The sequence below is a fragment of the Colletotrichum chrysophilum genome (assembly GCF_026319265.1).
Source record: "Colletotrichum chrysophilum strain AFK26 chromosome Unknown scaffold_79, whole genome shotgun sequence".
In the NCBI taxonomy this organism is placed as follows: domain Eukaryota; kingdom Fungi; phylum Ascomycota; class Sordariomycetes; order Glomerellales; family Glomerellaceae; genus Colletotrichum; species Colletotrichum chrysophilum.
The window spans coordinates 71,882-88,974 of record NW_026517366.1 but is presented as its reverse complement, the minus strand read 5'-3'; the positions used below and the strand labels follow the sequence as shown (position 1 = coordinate 88,974).

Genomic DNA, 17,093 nt, shown 5'->3' with positions numbered 1-17,093 from the left:
TTAAGGGTACCAGAAGAAAGCCCAGGCATCACCGGGCTCGAACTCGCCGCCGGTATCCTGGGCAAAGTAGGTAGTTCCAAGCGTCCACAAATGAGGAAGGACCGCAAAGGCCGCGTGCTTGTTGGAAACTCCAGCAGTGGGCGCAGGAACACCTAATATATTGTTAGTCAAGTAGTTATAATCGAGCCATTAGAACGGGGACATACCGGGGAAAGCGGCATCGACCATGATGTTGATGCGATTCTGGAGGTCAACCCAGGCCTGCATGATGTAGGCGTGCCCAGCGATGGTGATGGCCTGCGCAAAGGGGCGCGCGGCGGTGTGGAACTTGGGGTAGAAGTTGGCGCTGAAGCGCGCGTTGGGGGTCAGGCCGCGGGTCTCAAGCTCAGAGTCGCGCTTGTCAACGGCTTTCAGATGTGTTAGCGATATTGCTGTGTGGAAGGAGAGGGCTGAGCTTACCGGCGTTGTCATCGAAGTGAATGGTAGTGCCAACAGACTCCTCGACGGCGTACTCGCGGGCAGGAACTACTGATTCTCAGCTCTGTTCATGTCTACAGGATATTGCAGATCCAACTTACGGGACTGGACATCGGTGATCTCTCTGGCGTTATTCTGGCTGCTGGGCTCCGTTGGGAGAGCAGCGGCGTGGCCTCCGAGGAGAGCCACAATAGTGACGAGGGCTGAAGTAGGCTTCATGGTGACAGGAAAGAGTGAATTTGGGTAGGAAAAGATTGACTCAAGCTGTTGGTCTGTTGGTATGCTGTGGATGAAGAAAGAAATGCTCAGTGTCGTGGGTTCCTCGCAGCTTTATAGTTCCAAGTCTTCAACCATTCTAACCATACTTTTCGCAATATTGAGCGAAGTTCTTCCGCATCTCCAACAGCTAGATTCGAAATTCTGCCTTTGGGCTTCATGAAGATGAAGGCAATATCCCCAAAATCTCGTGTTGGCATTCTGCCTCATTTCTCCAGGCGACAGTTTCCAACTTGGGCCGTTAGGTTGAAGTTTGCGATGCTATTCAGAACGGCCATTCTCCGCGTGATACGGAGATGTCGTTCGAGACTCTGCGGAAGTGACGGACGTAGTCTTGCGCAGTGCCAGAAGGTGGCCGGTGAGTTTTTCGGCTAACTAGTTGAAGGATAGGATAACACTTCAAGCTTTGCAATAGTTCGAGATTTGAACTCAGCGAGATTTTGAACTAATGAGATTTTCGCAGTATCGGTGAAGAAATATCCTTTGGCAAAGGGACCGTCAGTGCTGGAGAGTCCACTTAGTTCATCCTAATGTTATGCCGCAAGGCGGGCGCTCACAATCTGATACCAAACTCAATCGTATTTCATCATTCTGCCCACAAGAGTCAGAAATCCCATATTTCTGAGGCATGTAAGTGAGTCGATTGGGCGGAATATGAGTTCCGCAACTGGCGGAGGCAATCAGCCCGACGAAAAGTAGCACATGGGCACCTTGACCACCGGCTCGATCGGCCGGCGAACACCTGAGTCGCTAGTCGCAAAGTCAAGCTTTCTGTCATCATTTATCTTGCTTTAGGCAACCCGATTTTAAGCTTTCCTGAGTTCCACCAATCTTTCTGGAACGTCTGTGTGAAGTTCGTCCAGACTAGGAAACTTCCTATTTTGACGACGTAGAATCAGCTTCAATCATCGCGGGTATCTCATCTCGGCCTCGTTACTAGTGGAAAGTATCAACTATTTACTGCTCAATAGCAATATCAAGACGGATGTGACGGATGTGAAAGAAGGACTTGTCCGAAGATGTTGGTTTCGAGATGAAGGCCAGTGGTATGATTGATGAAATAGGAAAGTCATCAATTTTCATCAATCATGATGAACAGACCTGGGTTCTCTATAAAGCCACGAGGGCCATCGAGCCTTCTTGTTATGAACCGCTGAATACAGAGCACTTCAGATTCTTCTTCTCGCCACTGAATAACCATCGTTCATCAGTTTGCAATCTCAACCATGAAGCTCATTACATCAATCACTCTCGCCATCTTGTAAGACCACATCACCGCAATGAAGACTACACACTCGCTAACCATTTAAAAGGGCTCCAAGCGCTGTCTCGGCTTACATGTGCAACTGCTTCAACAGAGAGAGACCCAACATTCAGGTCGCTCTGCAGTTCTGCGAGCCGGGCTCTGGCACGACTCGCTGCTGGGACAAGGCTACCAATAGCCAAGCGGTTGGTGACAACCATGCAGGCACCTTGACCTGACCAGACTCTGACGCCTTTAACAGTGTATCTTGAACAAGCCCATCACCCAGGCGGACTGCGACGCCCATTACTCTCCCAAAGGAGATTGGATTGCCAGCTGCCAGCACTGGACTGGTGGCTGCCCTAAGGGTATGACCCAGATGTGAGATGCCTCATTGATGACTTTCAACATCTCTGAACAAGCATCATAGGAGGTGAGGAGTTAGAGATTGAGTTGCTAGGGACTGTGCTCATTATCTGTTTGAACATTGACAAATAACGATTGATACTTATCCGTCGACTGCGGACTTCAGTCTGTAGAAGTGTGACTACCATTATGATCGCCGATCACCGTGGATGAGATGAAGTAGTCTTCCACGAGTATAGACAAAGAGTAGACTTTTGATACTACACCGCCTCATGCATGCCAAAGATTGGACATGATCTCGACGACTATGTCTATGAAGGGAAACCCCCACGCATGTTCACGTGAGCAAACCTTCCTGCGGCCGAGGACCGTCTCGGCCACCGATGAACCCCGAGAACCGCTGCGCAGTGCCTTGTTCCTGACTGCCCAGACAGCAGCAAGGAAGATGGCTTGTCTGACTAGGAGGGCCGCCTACATATTCTAAAGGTCAATCAGAAGACGGGGCAAAGGTCATGTGGTGGGAGGAGGGGTGTTTGCGTCGGCCGGTGGCGACGGACACGCACAGGATGGCGCGGGATGCAGTGGCCGGGGGTGGAACGCCGAGCCCGGCCTTCTGGGCCGTGATTTGCGGGTTTCGGCACCTTCAACAGCCAATGTGTACCCCTGTTCGGTGCCTGTACTACGGCAGATCGCGAGAACCCGCTCCTTGAGCTTATGTATTGCTTCTCAGACTTGGAGAGAGCAAAGACGTACGGAGGAACAGATGACAACCCAAATTCAATGATTCGCTGGCTGATCTTGTGGAGTGGTAAATCAAAATCTCCCTTGGAGCCCGGGCGCTGGAAAAAGCGTGGGGGTCGCAGTCCGGGGAAGTTAGGCTACTGTGGGCCGTTCACCGCATTGAACAAAGCACAGTCGTGCTAGGCTCAAGACTACTGAAACTAAAATCAACCAAATAATGTCGGAGTGGCATTGTTTGTGCCAATCATTTGGTCCAACCAAGCTTCGTTTGGTGGCTTGTCTTGTCTTGCTGACGGGCCTGAGCGTTGGATGAATCCCGCGGCTCCGAAATGTCTTCCCCGACCGGCGGTCAAGCCGGTCATCTATTCATTTCCTCAGCTACCAGAGTTTGGAAAGGATTGATCATCTCGGGCGCTGACATTGAAAGCCCAGCTGGCAGCAAGTTGTCCTATGTCTCTTGGAGAAGCCATTTGGATAGATTGGCGCTCGACAAGCACCACTTACATCGGACTAGTTTGCTTGACGCCCGGGACAAGTATCCCCGAAGGTACCACAAGCCAGTTCTCTCACAGACGATCTCTCCCCCTCGTGATGTCGTACCATGCGCAAATCGCCATGCAATCAACTCACCGCACACCTGGTACCCTTCCACACCATCCCGCTTGTGCATCCACGATCCACGCATCCAACCACTTGGTCGAATGCGGCAGGACAAGGCGTGGATGAGTAGCCACCCCCACGCCGCGGCGCTGCCGCCCAGCCGTGCGTTGCGCCAAGTTTGGCAAAGCCGCATGTCGAACATCATGGGATCCCTGGCCATAGCTTGCACCATTGTGTTTATTCCTTAAACAGGATTCTTGTGACCCCGGCTCTGAGTCTTGATTCGTCGCTGGCAGTCCCTAGGTGCTGGTTGAAGACGTACCTCAACTAACGACACGCTTCACTTGCCGTACATCACCTTATGTCCGCTTGCTGTCCCCCTGAAGACTCATCTTGTACAGATTTCTCGACCATAAAGGCCGAATCCCCCAGACTTGTGTCTGCCTGGTTGGGCTGTGGTCAGCAACCTCAAAGTCTTGCCCGCCCACGAAGCTCGTCCACATAGAGAGATACTGTCTCATCATCAAGCTCACATCATACTTATCACGAGAATGTCAACAGAAACAATGGCCACGCCCCCAACTACAACATCATCCTACGGGGCGCCCAAGGCGCTGAGCGCCAGGCTTCCCGACGGCGTCTACGTGCCAACCCTGGCATTCTTCACTGACACCGAGGAGGTCGACACCAACACCCTCGAGCGTCACCTCGTCCGGCTCATCAACGCCGGTGTGGCAGGCATCGTGGTCCACGGCTCCAACGGCGAAGCCGTCCACCTCACACGCGAGGAGCGCAGCTCCATGATCCGCTGCGCCGCCGACACCATCCACCAAGAAGGCCACGACGTCAAGATCCCGCTCGTCGCCGGCTGCGGCGCCCAATCTACCCGCGAGACCCTCCAGCTCTGCAAAGACGCACACAAAAGCGGCGCAACCCATGCGCTCGCGCTGCCGCCCAGCTACTACGGCACCCTCCTCGACGACGACAAGATCGTCCAGCACTTCTACGACGTCGCAGACGCGTCGCCGATCCCGCTGCTCATCTACAACTTCCCCGCCGCCGCCTCCGGCCGCGACCTGTCTTCAGACGTCATCGTCCGCATCGCGCAGCACCCCAACGTGGTCGGCGTCAAGCTCACCTGCGGAAACACGGGCAAGCTCGCGCGCGTGGCGGACGACGCGCCGGAAGGGTTCTTCGTTGCGGGCGGCAGCGCGGACTTCATCCTGCAGGGCCAGGTCGTGGGCGCCAACGGGACGATCGCGGGGCTGGCCAACATCGCGCCGCGGGCGTGCGCGCGCGTCATGGAGCTCGCGGCGGCCGGCCGGCTCGCCGAGGCGCGGCGGCTGCAGGCAGTCGTGGCGAAGGGGGACTGGGTGGCCATCCAGACGGGGTTTGTGGGTGTCAAGGCGGCGATCGGGCACTTTGAGCAGTATGGGGGCGCGCCGCGGAAGCCCTGCGTCAGGCCCTCAGATCAGGAGGTGAAGGGGATTGCGGAGGGGCTGAGCGAGCTGCGAAGAGTTGAGGCGGAACTGGAGGAGGAGGCGGCGAGGGCGGATGCCGCGCGGTGATTGATGGGTTGGGTTTCTACGGCTGACGTATCTCATAGCGTCGGGTTTAGAGATTGCCGCGCGCGGGATGGCATGATGAGCGAGGGCTGTGAGAGGAAGGGAGGCGAAAAGTGACAGCTGAGATGTGGTAGATGAAAGGTTGTCTTGCATGGAAATGGTTGCATGGCGTGGAGATGGGTTCATGGATTTGATGGGCCATTGGAGAGAGTGGAGGGGGAATCCGGATTGAAGGGAGAACTGCTTGATTGCGACATGAAGGAGGGGTGCTTGGGCATCGGGCAACGATGTGGCCAAGGTCGTCATACCGGACGTGACAGCAAGGAAAAATGGAGGGATTGTTGAAAGGACGGATTCTATGCATCGTATTCACGGAAAAAACCCCAAGACCAGCTGGACTGGCTTGCGGTTTCTACGATTGGCTAAGGTATGAGTTTTCATGATGGGTACAGAGCTGGGCCCGACCATCAGCTTCATATTCAGGCTGGCTGAAGGTTGTGAAAGTGGAGTGGGAAATGCATCTATCTTCTCATTACATAGGACCAACGCCAAGCATACCTTCAAACCTATGAATGGATGACCGCCGTCCGCCGGCCATGTCTACCCAAGCACCCGTGGATGGCTCGGTAGCCTTGTTGAAGCTCTTGAGTGCGAATGGAAGATCTTGAGAAAACAGCCACCAAGCCCCCCACGTCGCCGGTCTCCTCGACGAACTGATGCGGCATCAGTGTTGCCGTGTACTCCCATATGTGATCATCAGGTAGTCTGTAATACCATAATCGCCAGTTGTAGTGTGCTGCCTCCGAGGTCAAAGTACATCCCGCGCAGACTCGTTGAATGTTGGCTGCCTGGGCCGATCAGCGGCCAAAAGAGTAAAGCTGGACAGATTTGGTCGCTGTGAATACATCTCTACATGCATTGGGGTTGAATCGCCACTTTGTCTAGATGAAATACCACGTCAGGATCCGAGGAGGGGTGATCACTTGTGGGATCTTTCTAGAAGATGACAGACATAGATAGGCTCAACAGGGCACGTTTATCCACAGAAGATCAGCAGCAATGGGCGTCGTGGCACACTGTCAAACCCCGGACCCCAGATGACGATCACTAAAGTCAAACCCCGGCGGCCGGAGGCCTGAAATATGGCATACTGGATGCAGGGCTCGCTCATGCAGTGAGGAAAGTGTAGGAGACTATTCGTACCAATCTCAGGCTTTGCTTTACGTGATGGAGGCCACACCACTACAAGCTGATCCGTTGACGTGGTATGGGCTTTGCGGTAGCCGCACCTATGAGCCCTGCAGCTTGGGGATCAAGACGTAAAGATCAACGGCTGTGGGGGATTGTGATCCCCCAAATGCACCCCGCATTCACTGCCCGGAGGATTTTGCCGTTTTCCAACAGGGCTCTAGAATAATGTAGTTCTTGGTCGGAAGCGACAGCATGTGAAAGTCCTGCACGAAAAGTCATTGAAATGACTATTGGATTCATGATCTTGCCAGCGGCCAATCAGGAGAATGTGAAGCCTTCATAGTAGTCGAACAATTTGCGCAGTCTAGCGAACAGCATTGTGCGCTGTTCACCGAGCTGTCTACAGTTCAGATAGTTTTCTTACAGACTCAAAACCATGCTGCACGAAACTCGGACATTAGAGCATTAAAAAGTCGGATTCACCGAATGTAACCAATTCTTACCCAAATAAAAGCTAAGACCAGTTTGTTGTTATCTTGCCCGGGTAAAGCAGATGTTGAAGGGTAGAGCATACACGAGCGTTCGCCTATTAGTAGCGCTCTTTTGCGATTTCTGCTATGAAAACTTCCAGCGCCTAACAAGGGTGACTAAGCGCTGTGAATGAGTCCCTAACAAGTTCATGCCGACAAACTCCTCACCTACAGACTACCTGTTTCCACGCACACGATGTCAGCCGTGTCGAGATGCCATCCGAGCCCGCAAAGAGAATATCGTGGGTTGGACTCCCGCTAAGGTCGCCTGAGACAAATCGCTGACACAGTTTCAGTTGCAAGAGATGCCAGTACCGAAAGGTGCCTGATGATCCTGGGATTGCTTTCAGGGGCCGATCTCGCTGACTTCGGCTAGTTGAAATGCTCCCGCACTGAGCCATGCCAGAATTGCGCCACCGCAAAGCAGACATGCGAATACCGCGAGATCGACCGTAAAAGACGGCCCGCTACGCATGAGTACGTTGTCAGTTTGGAGAACCGAGTGGCTTCACTCGAATCATTCATCCGCAGCTTGCAGACAGCACCGGAGAAGGAGCGAGACGAGATGTTGCGGACAGTATCGTTCGGGGATCACCTGCAGGCTGGCGGCTCTCGTACAGTTGAAAACCCTCAGGTGACTCAACGCACATCAGAAGATGAAGGTCGGCGCAGTACCGCACACCTCCAGGTCGACCTCGAGGGCTCGCTGATCTATCACGGGGCGACAAGCATCTATCGAGCCAACGCGTATCGCCCAACGACCAGCAATACACTCGGTGCTTTCTCATCACATTCGTCACCGAACCTTGTATCCGAATCGACTTTCGAACATGTCGCAGAGCACTTCGGCATCAGCCTTCAAGACGAGCTAGTTTCAGACGCATTGCTCCAGTTCTTCAAGTGGCAGTACCCTCATTTCATGTTCATCTACCGCGAGGCATTCCTCAGGGATCATTTCGGCGAGAGATCCAACTGCAAATACTGGTCCTCGGCACTGCTTTTGTCTATATGTGCGCTGGGAACGTTGATGTCACCAGATAAACGACACCGTCAAGCAAGCGAGCAGTTCTTTTCCGCGGCCGAGAGCATCCTCATCGTTTCCGGCTTCACTAAGCCATCAATCGTCACGGTACAAGGCTTTCTATGTCTAGCGTTTTATGAGATAGGAAGAGGGAACCTCTCCAAAGGGTGGGGTTTCTCAGGTGAGCCCAGGTATGCCGCATCAGCCCGACCACTGGTGAGTTGACGTCATGTAGGAATTGCTTTCCGGATGGCGCAAGACCTCGGCTTCCAGAGAGACCCAAAGCACTGGATCTCTCATGATTCTTCACTAGTTACGGAGGAAGACATGGAGATTCGCAGACGCATATTCTGGGGATGTTACACGTCCGACAAACTCATCAGCTTGATTCTCGGGAGGCCGGTGTACCTCTTCTACGACGATGCTGAGGTCGAAACGACCGAGAGACTTCCGTAAGACATAACAATGGAGGGGTGAATACTGAAATACTAACATCGTTTAGAGACTTTCCAGAAATGGCGCCGTGGCTTCCCGCCGGCGTTGCCGCCTACGACGGCCGCTTCGCTGATATCAACCCACTACCGCTTGTGCCCTGCTTCAAGGAACAAATCCGCCTTTCCAAGATCATTGAGAAGATGTTGTCGAAGCTCTTCTCAACGAGATCAAACTTGGAAGGTCTTGGGAGGCAGGCATGTCTCGACAGCCTCAACTTTGAGCTGTGCAGCTGGTATGAAGCCTTGCCAGAGTGCGCGAAATGGAACAAGTGGGAACCTCCAAGCACTCCTTTGATTCCGAGTGTAGCTGCACTCCAGTGAGTTCCCCTGCTTTCCAATAGCTATCCAATTGTATCGATCACTCACGAAATCCGCTTCAGTTTGCTGTTTCACAGTGTGCGGATTGCTCTCAACTTTGATCACGCGGCGTCGGGTCACAGCGGAGCCATGATCGACAACGCACGCAAAGACTGCGTCTCTTCCGCGCAGGATATTACACATATTTCACGGAAATATCGGAGCCAATACGGACTGCTACACAGCCCGCTGATCATGATCTATGCGGTCATGCAAGCGGCTAGAACTCTGACATTGTTTGGCACGGCTGAGGAGGCACAGTACCTGGTTCATTCCTTGGATGAATGTTGTGCTGCTTGGGACTTGGCCGAGCAGGCTAGGAATAAGTTGACACAGATATAAGACTGATAGGTTGCCATTGGCTCACCAACACAGAGAACTTTGTTATCGTGAAAGAAGGATATTGCAATCCAAATCAATCCCAATCTGTCTAGACGTTTCTTACATAGGAAGGCTTGACTCGACGCCAGTCTTTAGTACGCTAATAAGCTTCTTGACATCTGACGAATTATTGTAGAAGCCAAATGACACTCTAATACCCAGACGGTACGGTGTGACAAGTACTCCATGATCCTTCAGCAGCTCCATCCACCGCGGGTCATGCAGATCGAGAATGTAGAGGTGAGGCGCGTGCTCCTTCCGGCTGGTAGGCCCGACAACCTTGATGCCAATATCCTTGCATCCTTCACGCAAAACATCTCCGAGGCTGTAGAGATGTTCTTGAACGCGCCCGGGGCCCATGGAATCGAGGTAAAACGTCAAGAACGCCTTGGCAGATGCCGCGGCAACCAAACTCAAGTTCAAGTGCTCGTACCGGCGGGCCGTGGGGTGGTACACCAGAGACTCGCTGGGAACCAGCAAGTCAGCGCGGACGTTGCTCACAGCTCCATATCCGACAATCGGCGGCGTCGGATCCATCCCTGTGATTACCGCTGGATCAACGTAGAACGCGGCGAAGCCAGTGGGGTTGTTGAGGCCCTTGTGCAGACTAAACGCCGCTGCGGAAACGCCCAAAACGTTGACGTCGACTTCAGCGAAGCCAACCTGCTGCGTCAGGTCGGCGAGGACGTGAATGCCGCGAGGCCTGTAGGCCTTGCAGATGTCGGCGACGTCGTTCCACTGGCCGCTGTGGAACATGATGGAGCTGATGCCAATAGCGCGGGTGCGCTCGTCCACGTACGGAGCGAAAGTCGCCGCATTCGCCGCAGTGACCTTACCGCTCCTCTCTGCCTCGGGTATCGTGGGCACCTGTCTGATTTCGAGGCCGGCGGTGCGCAGGGCCATCCAGCCGTACACATGGTTCGGGTGCTCCGAGTCGAGCACGACGACATTGTCGCCCGAGGTGAACTTGAGACTGCGGGCGAAGGAGTTCAGGCCCTCGGTGGTGTCGCGGGTGAAGGCGATGGAGGAGGGGTCGGCGTTGATGTAGCGGCCGACCAATTCGCGGGTCTCCTCGACGGCAGATTGCCATTGGGGCTTGGGGTGGGCGGAGTAGAGGCCCTCAGAAGAGAATTTGGTGATGGCGCCGTGGATGATGAGGTTTGAGGGGGGTTGATAGGAGGCGTTGAGGTATGTGATCTTGTCGTCTGCTACCAAGGGCACCAGGGACCGGAAGGTAGAGAAGTCGGCCTCCGTTGAGGGGGTTTGGAGGGACTTGGCCAACACCGGAACATCATCCGTGTGGTTGTCAACTGCACTTGGAGACATGTTGAGGAAAATAGAAGAGGGGTGAAGGGGGTTCTCTGCGATGTTTCGGGATCTGGTGTCTTCTGCTCAGTTGGTCTCCTACCCTGGGCTTCAATGTCGGCTTCATCTCTCCTTTATCAGTTTCGTGTCCTCCTATATCGGCGAAACTACACGCACTACTTCGGAAAACACGAAGCATCATCATGCAGATACCCCGCGCGTGATGTTTCGCCGTTCTGGCTTACGCAGGAAATGGAGGCTCAAGTCCGTTGTTGGTGATGTTGTATCATCCAGGGCGCGCCCAAGTCAGAAGTAGGTCGTGCCTGGACTGATAGACGCTGATTTAGACACTTTTATCTAAGAGAGATGACTTGATACGCGCAGGATGATCAGACTAGCTTTGAATATTTCCCGGCTGCCACTGCATTCAACTAAATGCATCTGATGTTGTGACAGGGATATCCAGATCAACTGCGATACTGGAGACGGACTTTGACCTCCATTTGCGGGTCCGGGGTTGATAAGAACTCGCTGCCCCGCATGTTGGCGCGCAGCTCGTCCCATCATGGCTGAGTCTTAGTCTCGTGGCCTATCTTCACGGTGGAGACCGAGACTTCCCCGGATTTTGTCTCCGACGCGTTGGGCCATTGATCATTCCCTAGCTATCAACGTCTTTGGACCTCAGAACGAGATAAGCCAGATAGTATGAAAGTTCGCATCGACTCGACTCTGCATGGATTGTGTATAAGAACCACGGCCAGGGCATGACAGCGTCCAAGTCTTCAGACACTGTCTTTTCCATGTCACGTTCTTTTTCCATCTTCTTTTTGGCATCTTCATCATGAGCTCAGACAACGTCGCCAAGTTTGGCAAGAGCGCCAATGATGCTGAGCAAGACCCGTCGAACCTGAAGACTTCAATGTCCAATGCGGAAGGCTCCTCTGCGGAGACGGGCCAACTGAAAAGGGAGTTCAAAGAGCGGCATGTCTCCATGATTGCGGTCGCTGGCGCCATCGGCACCGGCCTCATCATTGGCTCTGGAACCGGTCTCGTCAGGGGCGGGCCCGCAAGTCTGCTGATTGCGTATACCATCATTGGAGCCGTGGTCTTCTTCATCATGACGGCCGTTGGCGAAATGGCGACGATGCTGCCCTCTGACAAGGGATTTGCTGGGTACGCTACCCGATTTGTTGATCCAGCTCTTGGGTAAGTCATCTCTGGTATAGTATCTACATGCGTTATGAACGGACTTTGATGCGTGGCTAGGTACGCAACGGGATGGAACTACTTTTTGAAATACGCCATAGTTCTACCGAACAACCTCACAGCGGCTGGCATCATCATTCAATACTGGCGACCCGATCTCAACGTTGCAATCTTCGTGACGACTTTTACTGTCGCAATCATTGCGGTCAATGTGGGTTCTTCTTGATTTTGATCTTTCTTCAAAGCCAATCTGACATGAGCTCTAGGTCCTCCATGTGTCCTTCTTTGGCGAAGCGGAATTCTGGATGTCAACAGTCAAACTACTGGTCATAATCATGCTCGTCCTCACCTGCTTCATCATCTCAATGGGCGGCCAACCTTCCGGCGAAGTAATCGGCTTTAAATACTGGCACAACCCGGGCGCCTTCGGATCCTACCTCGTCGAAGGTCCCACAGGTCGCTTCCTCGGCTTCTGGGCGGCCATGGTCCAGGCCTGCTTCGCGTACACTGGCACCGAAGTAGTCGGCGTCGCTTTCGGCGAGGCTCCTAACCCGCGAAAGACCATCCGCAAAGCCGTTCGCCAAACACTCTGGCGCATCGTCTTCTTCTACATCATTGGCGCCCTCGTGTTGGGCATGTCTGTCCCGTATACCAACGACCTGCTCATCGGCGGCACGAAGAAGAGCACCGGCGCGGCTGCGAGTCCTTTCGTGATCGCGGTGCAGCTCGCCAACATCCCCGTTTTTCCTCACGTCGTCAACGGGTGTCTGCTCATCTTCGTCATTAGTGCGGCCAATTCGGATATCTACATCGGATCCCGCACCCTGTATGGACTTGCTCGCGACGGTCAGGCGCCTAGGATCTTCACCAAGACGACAGGAGCTGGAGTTCCCATCATTGGTGTTGCGGCCACGAGCGTCTTTGCCGCGCTTGCGTACATGAACGCGGCCAAGAGCTCGTCCCAAGTATTCGGATATCTCGTCAGCTTGGTGACTGTCTTCGGCACTTTGAACTGGGTCAGCGTTCTTGTAAGCTACATCCAGTTTACGAGGGGCATGCAGGCCCAGGGCATTCCCCGAAGCATCATGCCTTACCGAGGACCGCTGCAGCCCTATGGTTCTTATGCTGCTCTCCTCATAACGGTCCTCGTTGTCTTCTTCAATGGTAAGTGAGCTCTCTCGACCTGTGAAATGTGTATCAAGCTGACGCGAATCTGCCAGGATACAATGCCTTCATCCCGAAGTTTACTGTGTCAACCTTCATGACGTCTTACATCGGAATCGCCATATACGTTGTGAACATCATCAGCTACAAGCTGTACGCGAAGACCCAAAGGGTCAGTCTCGGCACAATGGACCTGCACAGCAACAGGCTTGAGGATGACGGGGCCAAGTATCCGAGCACATTAGAAAAGGCTGCTTCGTGGGTGATGCAAGTCACAAAGCGGTAACGAAACATGAAGGACCTATATGTAAATATTGTGATATTAAAGGACTTTTCTGTCAATTACACCGGGAATCATCGCATGGAGTGGTATCATTATGCGCTTCTGAATACACGCTTCCCTTAACCAAAAATGACGATTCAAGCCTGACACCAAGGCGCTCGGGTATCCATAACGCGGACATGTGTCTCGGCTCAATAATCGAGTTGATGTCCGGCTCTTTTGCTTGCATCCATCCCCAGTCTCCAAACTTTGCGTAGGTTCATGTCTAGGCGACCGTCTTCTCGCCCTTCACGGCAACACCCTCAGACGGGATATCGCTGTCGTGGGCATTTTCAACACTCTCGCCCTTCTTGAGGCCGAGCTGGCGTGTGTCGTAGCCGTTCGCCTCCAGGTAGGCGCGGAAGCGGGCGTCCTCGAGGGCAATGGTGTCTTGGCCGATGTGGGGCAAGCAGAAGAGGGCGAGGGCAGCAGACAGGACGCAGAGAGACGAGGAGACCCAGAAGGGGTACTGCGCAGTAGCGACCGCATTGTCGCCGGCAGCGGCCTGGATGTATGGAAAGACTGTTGCCCATGTCAGTACAAATATGAATGGTCATTTTCTTCAAATGACTCACCCCAAGTGCCCACGAAGGCGCCGATCTTGCCAATAGCAGCGGCAATGCCATAGTACTTGCCTATTCAGCTGTCAGTATGTCTTGATCAAGTATTTGCGCCGCCTTTGCTTCGGGATGTCTTACCGCGAATGCCAGTCGCACAGGTCTTGGCCGCCAGGAGACCAATGTTGTTACCGGGGCCGAACTCTCCAAGAGCCAGGAATACACCATACACGACAACGAATCCGCCGACCATGCCGGGCTGGGACAGGTTGAAGTAGTCACCAGCCATGATGAAACCGACGATAGCCTGGAGGAAGACGCCCAAAGCGAGGGCGTATCGGGGGCCGAGCCAGTCTGAGGCAGGGGCACCGAGCATCGTGCCGGGGATATAGAACAGGTTGATCACAGTGTTCCAGCCGAAGACGGTCGTGAGCGGGGCCGTGTCGCCGTAGATATTGCTCAGGATGGTGGATGAGTAGATGCCGAAAGAGTAGGCGGAGAACTACATTGCGTCACGTCAGCTTCAGCCTATCTCCTCATGCTCATTTGTGCACTCACATCGTAGATGAACCAGATCAAGCTAACAACAAACAGGCGCCAGCCGTAGAAGCGGAGGGAGAGGAGGTACGGCGTCTTGGCGTGACGCATCGAGTTCTTCTGGAATTCTTCGTTCTCCTTGACGAAAATACGGAGGACGAACAGGAAGATGGGGAAAACTACACCGATGCCCAAGCTGGTGCGCCAGATGGTGCTGTAGTGGCCGTTGTGGCACGCAGCTGCGACGACGTACGGAACGAATGCGCCGATGACGAAGCCCCAGTCAATCATCGAGTTTGTGAAGAGAATGAAGAACATGTTGCGCTTGCCGGACTTGAGCTCTCCAGTCGACTCAGCGGCACCGACACTGCCAGCCGGGTACTCGCCTCCGATACCGATTCCGACCTACCAAGCGCACGTTAGACGGGGTTTGCGAAAGACGGCGGGGGTCGCAGTTGCGATGCGCGAGAACTTACGAAGAATCGCCACGCTGCCAGGATGTTGAACATGCCTATGTCGTCGCCCTTGTAGTAGGATCCGGCAGCGAGCGCAGTAAAAACGACGAGGATGATGGTAGACACGAGCAGCGAGTTCGTGCGCGACCAGTGGTCCGCTAGCCAGCCGAATGCGAGCTGTCCGACGACTGTGCCGGCGAAAGCAATGTCGCCGACGTACTTCTTCGCGTTCGAGTTCTTGTACAGGTCGCCATACTGGAGCGCGAGAACCGTCGTCACGGAGCCAATAACCTGTCGCATCCAAACGACGTCAATTACGTTGTTCCAATTACTCACGAACTGTGCGCGACACATATGCGACGGGGTGGAGTGCTCACGTTGTTAATGTAGCCGTCGGAAAACAGACCGGCGCCGCATGCGATGACGGGCACGATCGCCTCGCGGAATGGCTTGCGCGGGGTGGTGTCCTGGGCGACAACCTCCTGCGCCCTGAGCTCGGACTCGGAGGGCTCCTTCTTCAGGAAACCCAGCATTGTGTCGACAGGACAATTCTCGTCGCGATTGGCGTTTCGAGGAAGGTCGGCAGCGAAGCAGGTCTCTGTTCGTCGCTGGCGAGATCACCGGTGATCAAGGCAAGACAAGCACCAGTTTGGGGCAGAGACAGGATGACGAAGTCGCCTGGGGCGAGGCAGAAGGGGAGAGGAAGAGGCGCCAGACACGAAGCGGGACTCCCAAATACCTTATATATCGGACGATCACAAGCCCATTGGAAGAAACACAGCCAAAAAGTTCGATCTACGCAGCTGTCGGGTGCGACGCTAGAGCCAACGTGCATGCTGCATGCCTCCCTCCACCAACGAACCATCCAAAAGAGCTCCATCCCGAAAGGCGAAGGGCGTTTCCCCCGACGAGACGGGGCCGCTCGCGGCCGGCGGCCCTATGAGAAGCGGGAAAGCCGCGCGTGGCCCTTGTTCCCCCGCTGCAACATTATCGATGGGGTCACCGAACGGGTGGCTTACACCGATACCACGGGGCCTTACGAGTGGTTCGCTTTGCGAAATGGGGACTCCACAGCTGGGTTCTGTTCGAGTCGTGTTGGTGCTTCTGCGCCGGTTGGTGATAAGCCCGGAAATGCGGCATGAGGGGGGTGGTGTTCCGGTCTTGGTCGACTCTTGGGCAGACAGAAAGACGGGGGCAGGATGTGATAGGATCAGGTTTGGTGCGGGTACACGTGTAGAACGTTAGTCCTTCTCTGTCATGCGACCTGATTGTGCAGTAGTTCAATGGTCTCTCTCATTTGGAGCTGGCTTTGGATACTTGCTCTGAGTGGTGTCCAATGGAAAATGTTTCGCCAATAGAGACAGCTCTTCTGAAAACAAATGACGTTCGAAGCATCCCTGAGAACCAGGCTAAGCTTTTTAGTATTTCTGGGCAGGGCGCGCCGCGCCGGGAGCCTTTGCTCGGCGCGGGCTTCGAGTCGTGCAGGGCTGGTGTACAAGGTACAAACACCACCACTCAACCGAGGATAAGTCGAGTGCGGGGGCCTGAAGCTCATGGAAGATTCTCTTCACATCGAACTTTCTTGGCGATTGCTCAAGTGTTATCTGACCTCGGCGATTTGGACAGAAGGATTGTGTCGAGTTCTGTTCGGTCGTAATGTTAGGAGAGAGAAACAATATTTTGACCCCAACTGCTCGTTTCTACAGGGTGCCACAAACAATAACAAGTACCTGGATGAACCATCATGCGCAAGTCACGCATTCCCTTGCCTAACCCAGCGACCGCAACAGACGCAAGGCAGCGGCTGAAGTGTAACCTACCCTGCAGGATCGGCAGGGACGGCATTCTGAGTTTTTCAAGTCGCAACCTCTGTGAAATGATAGGACCAATGAAAGTTTTTGAAAACATCACAATGCCAGACAATCCCATCATCCATGTTGATGTCGTCCGATGACCTGGTTCACCCACGTCGACCTGTGGAGCAGCCGAGGGAGCTAGATCGCCGGGGAGGCGCACCCGGGCGGGTGTCATCAGCTCTTGCGGCTCAAAATCCTGCATGAGAGCACGTGGGAATGAATTGGAATGTGCCGTATTGAGTAGAATGGATTGCGCGAACTGAGTGTTCGTTCCGTGATTTTGCATCACCGGGCCGGGGTTGTCGGGGCCAATGAGCGGCCGTCCGCAGCCCACGTGGGCGCCGGAGTGGACTTGTTGGCCCGAAAAGTTCGGCCTTCAGTTCCGGCCCGCAGCTTGCTACAATACATACGAGCTCGCTGAAACGTGCTGCTGGATATCAAGCTTTTCT

General features: G+C 54.2%; 7 protein-coding genes across 7 annotated transcripts; 4 read left to right on the top strand and 3 right to left on the bottom strand.

The window, feature by feature from the left end:
• Positions 1-696, bottom strand: COL26b_008767 (uncharacterized protein; the record flags this gene model as incomplete). The annotated part of the gene is made up of 4 exons (XM_053181516.1): positions 1-152; positions 207-407; positions 460-525; positions 579-696. The coding sequence occupies 4 exons, from the start codon at positions 694-696 to the stop codon at positions 1-3; spliced, it is 537 nt and encodes a 178-aa protein (XP_053034527.1).
• A 1,283-nt stretch (positions 697-1,979) lies between these two features.
• COL26b_008766 (uncharacterized protein) lies at positions 1,980-2,381 on the top strand (the record flags this gene model as incomplete). The annotated part of the gene is made up of 3 exons (XM_053181515.1): positions 1,980-2,014; positions 2,067-2,202; positions 2,259-2,381. The coding sequence occupies 3 exons, from the start codon at positions 1,980-1,982 to the stop codon at positions 2,379-2,381; spliced, it is 294 nt and encodes a 97-aa protein (XP_053034526.1).
• A 1,888-nt stretch (positions 2,382-4,269) lies between these two features.
• On the top strand, positions 4,270-5,271 carry COL26b_008765 (uncharacterized protein; the record flags this gene model as incomplete). Its single annotated transcript, XM_053181514.1, has 1 exon — positions 4,270-5,271. The coding sequence occupies one exon, from the start codon at positions 4,270-4,272 to the stop codon at positions 5,269-5,271; it is 1,002 nt and encodes a 333-aa protein (XP_053034525.1).
• Positions 5,272-8,259: 2,988 nt separating this feature from the next.
• COL26b_008764 (uncharacterized protein) lies at positions 8,260-8,825 on the top strand (the record flags this gene model as incomplete). Its single annotated transcript, XM_053181513.1, has 2 exons — positions 8,260-8,462; positions 8,513-8,825. 2 exons carry the CDS (start codon positions 8,260-8,262, stop codon positions 8,823-8,825), a joined length of 516 nt encoding a protein of 171 aa, XP_053034524.1.
• A 477-nt stretch (positions 8,826-9,302) lies between these two features.
• COL26b_008763 (uncharacterized protein) lies at positions 9,303-10,568 on the bottom strand (the record flags this gene model as incomplete). The annotated part of the gene is made up of 1 exon (XM_053181512.1): positions 9,303-10,568. One exon carries the CDS (start codon positions 10,566-10,568, stop codon positions 9,303-9,305), a length of 1,266 nt encoding a protein of 421 aa, XP_053034523.1.
• An 820-nt stretch (positions 10,569-11,388) lies between these two features.
• COL26b_008762 (uncharacterized protein) lies at positions 11,389-13,203 on the top strand (the record flags this gene model as incomplete). The annotated part of the gene is made up of 4 exons (XM_053181511.1): positions 11,389-11,753; positions 11,814-11,964; positions 12,020-12,917; positions 12,974-13,203. The coding sequence occupies 4 exons, from the start codon at positions 11,389-11,391 to the stop codon at positions 13,201-13,203; spliced, it is 1,644 nt and encodes a 547-aa protein (XP_053034522.1).
• Positions 13,204-13,465: 262 nt separating this feature from the next.
• COL26b_008761 (uncharacterized protein) lies at positions 13,466-15,321 on the bottom strand (the record flags this gene model as incomplete). Its single annotated transcript, XM_053181510.1, has 6 exons — positions 13,466-13,761; positions 13,815-13,874; positions 13,938-14,298; positions 14,355-14,738; positions 14,810-15,079; positions 15,166-15,321. The coding sequence occupies 6 exons, from the start codon at positions 15,319-15,321 to the stop codon at positions 13,466-13,468; spliced, it is 1,527 nt and encodes a 508-aa protein (XP_053034521.1).
• Between the last annotated feature and the right edge of the window lie 1,772 nt (positions 15,322-17,093).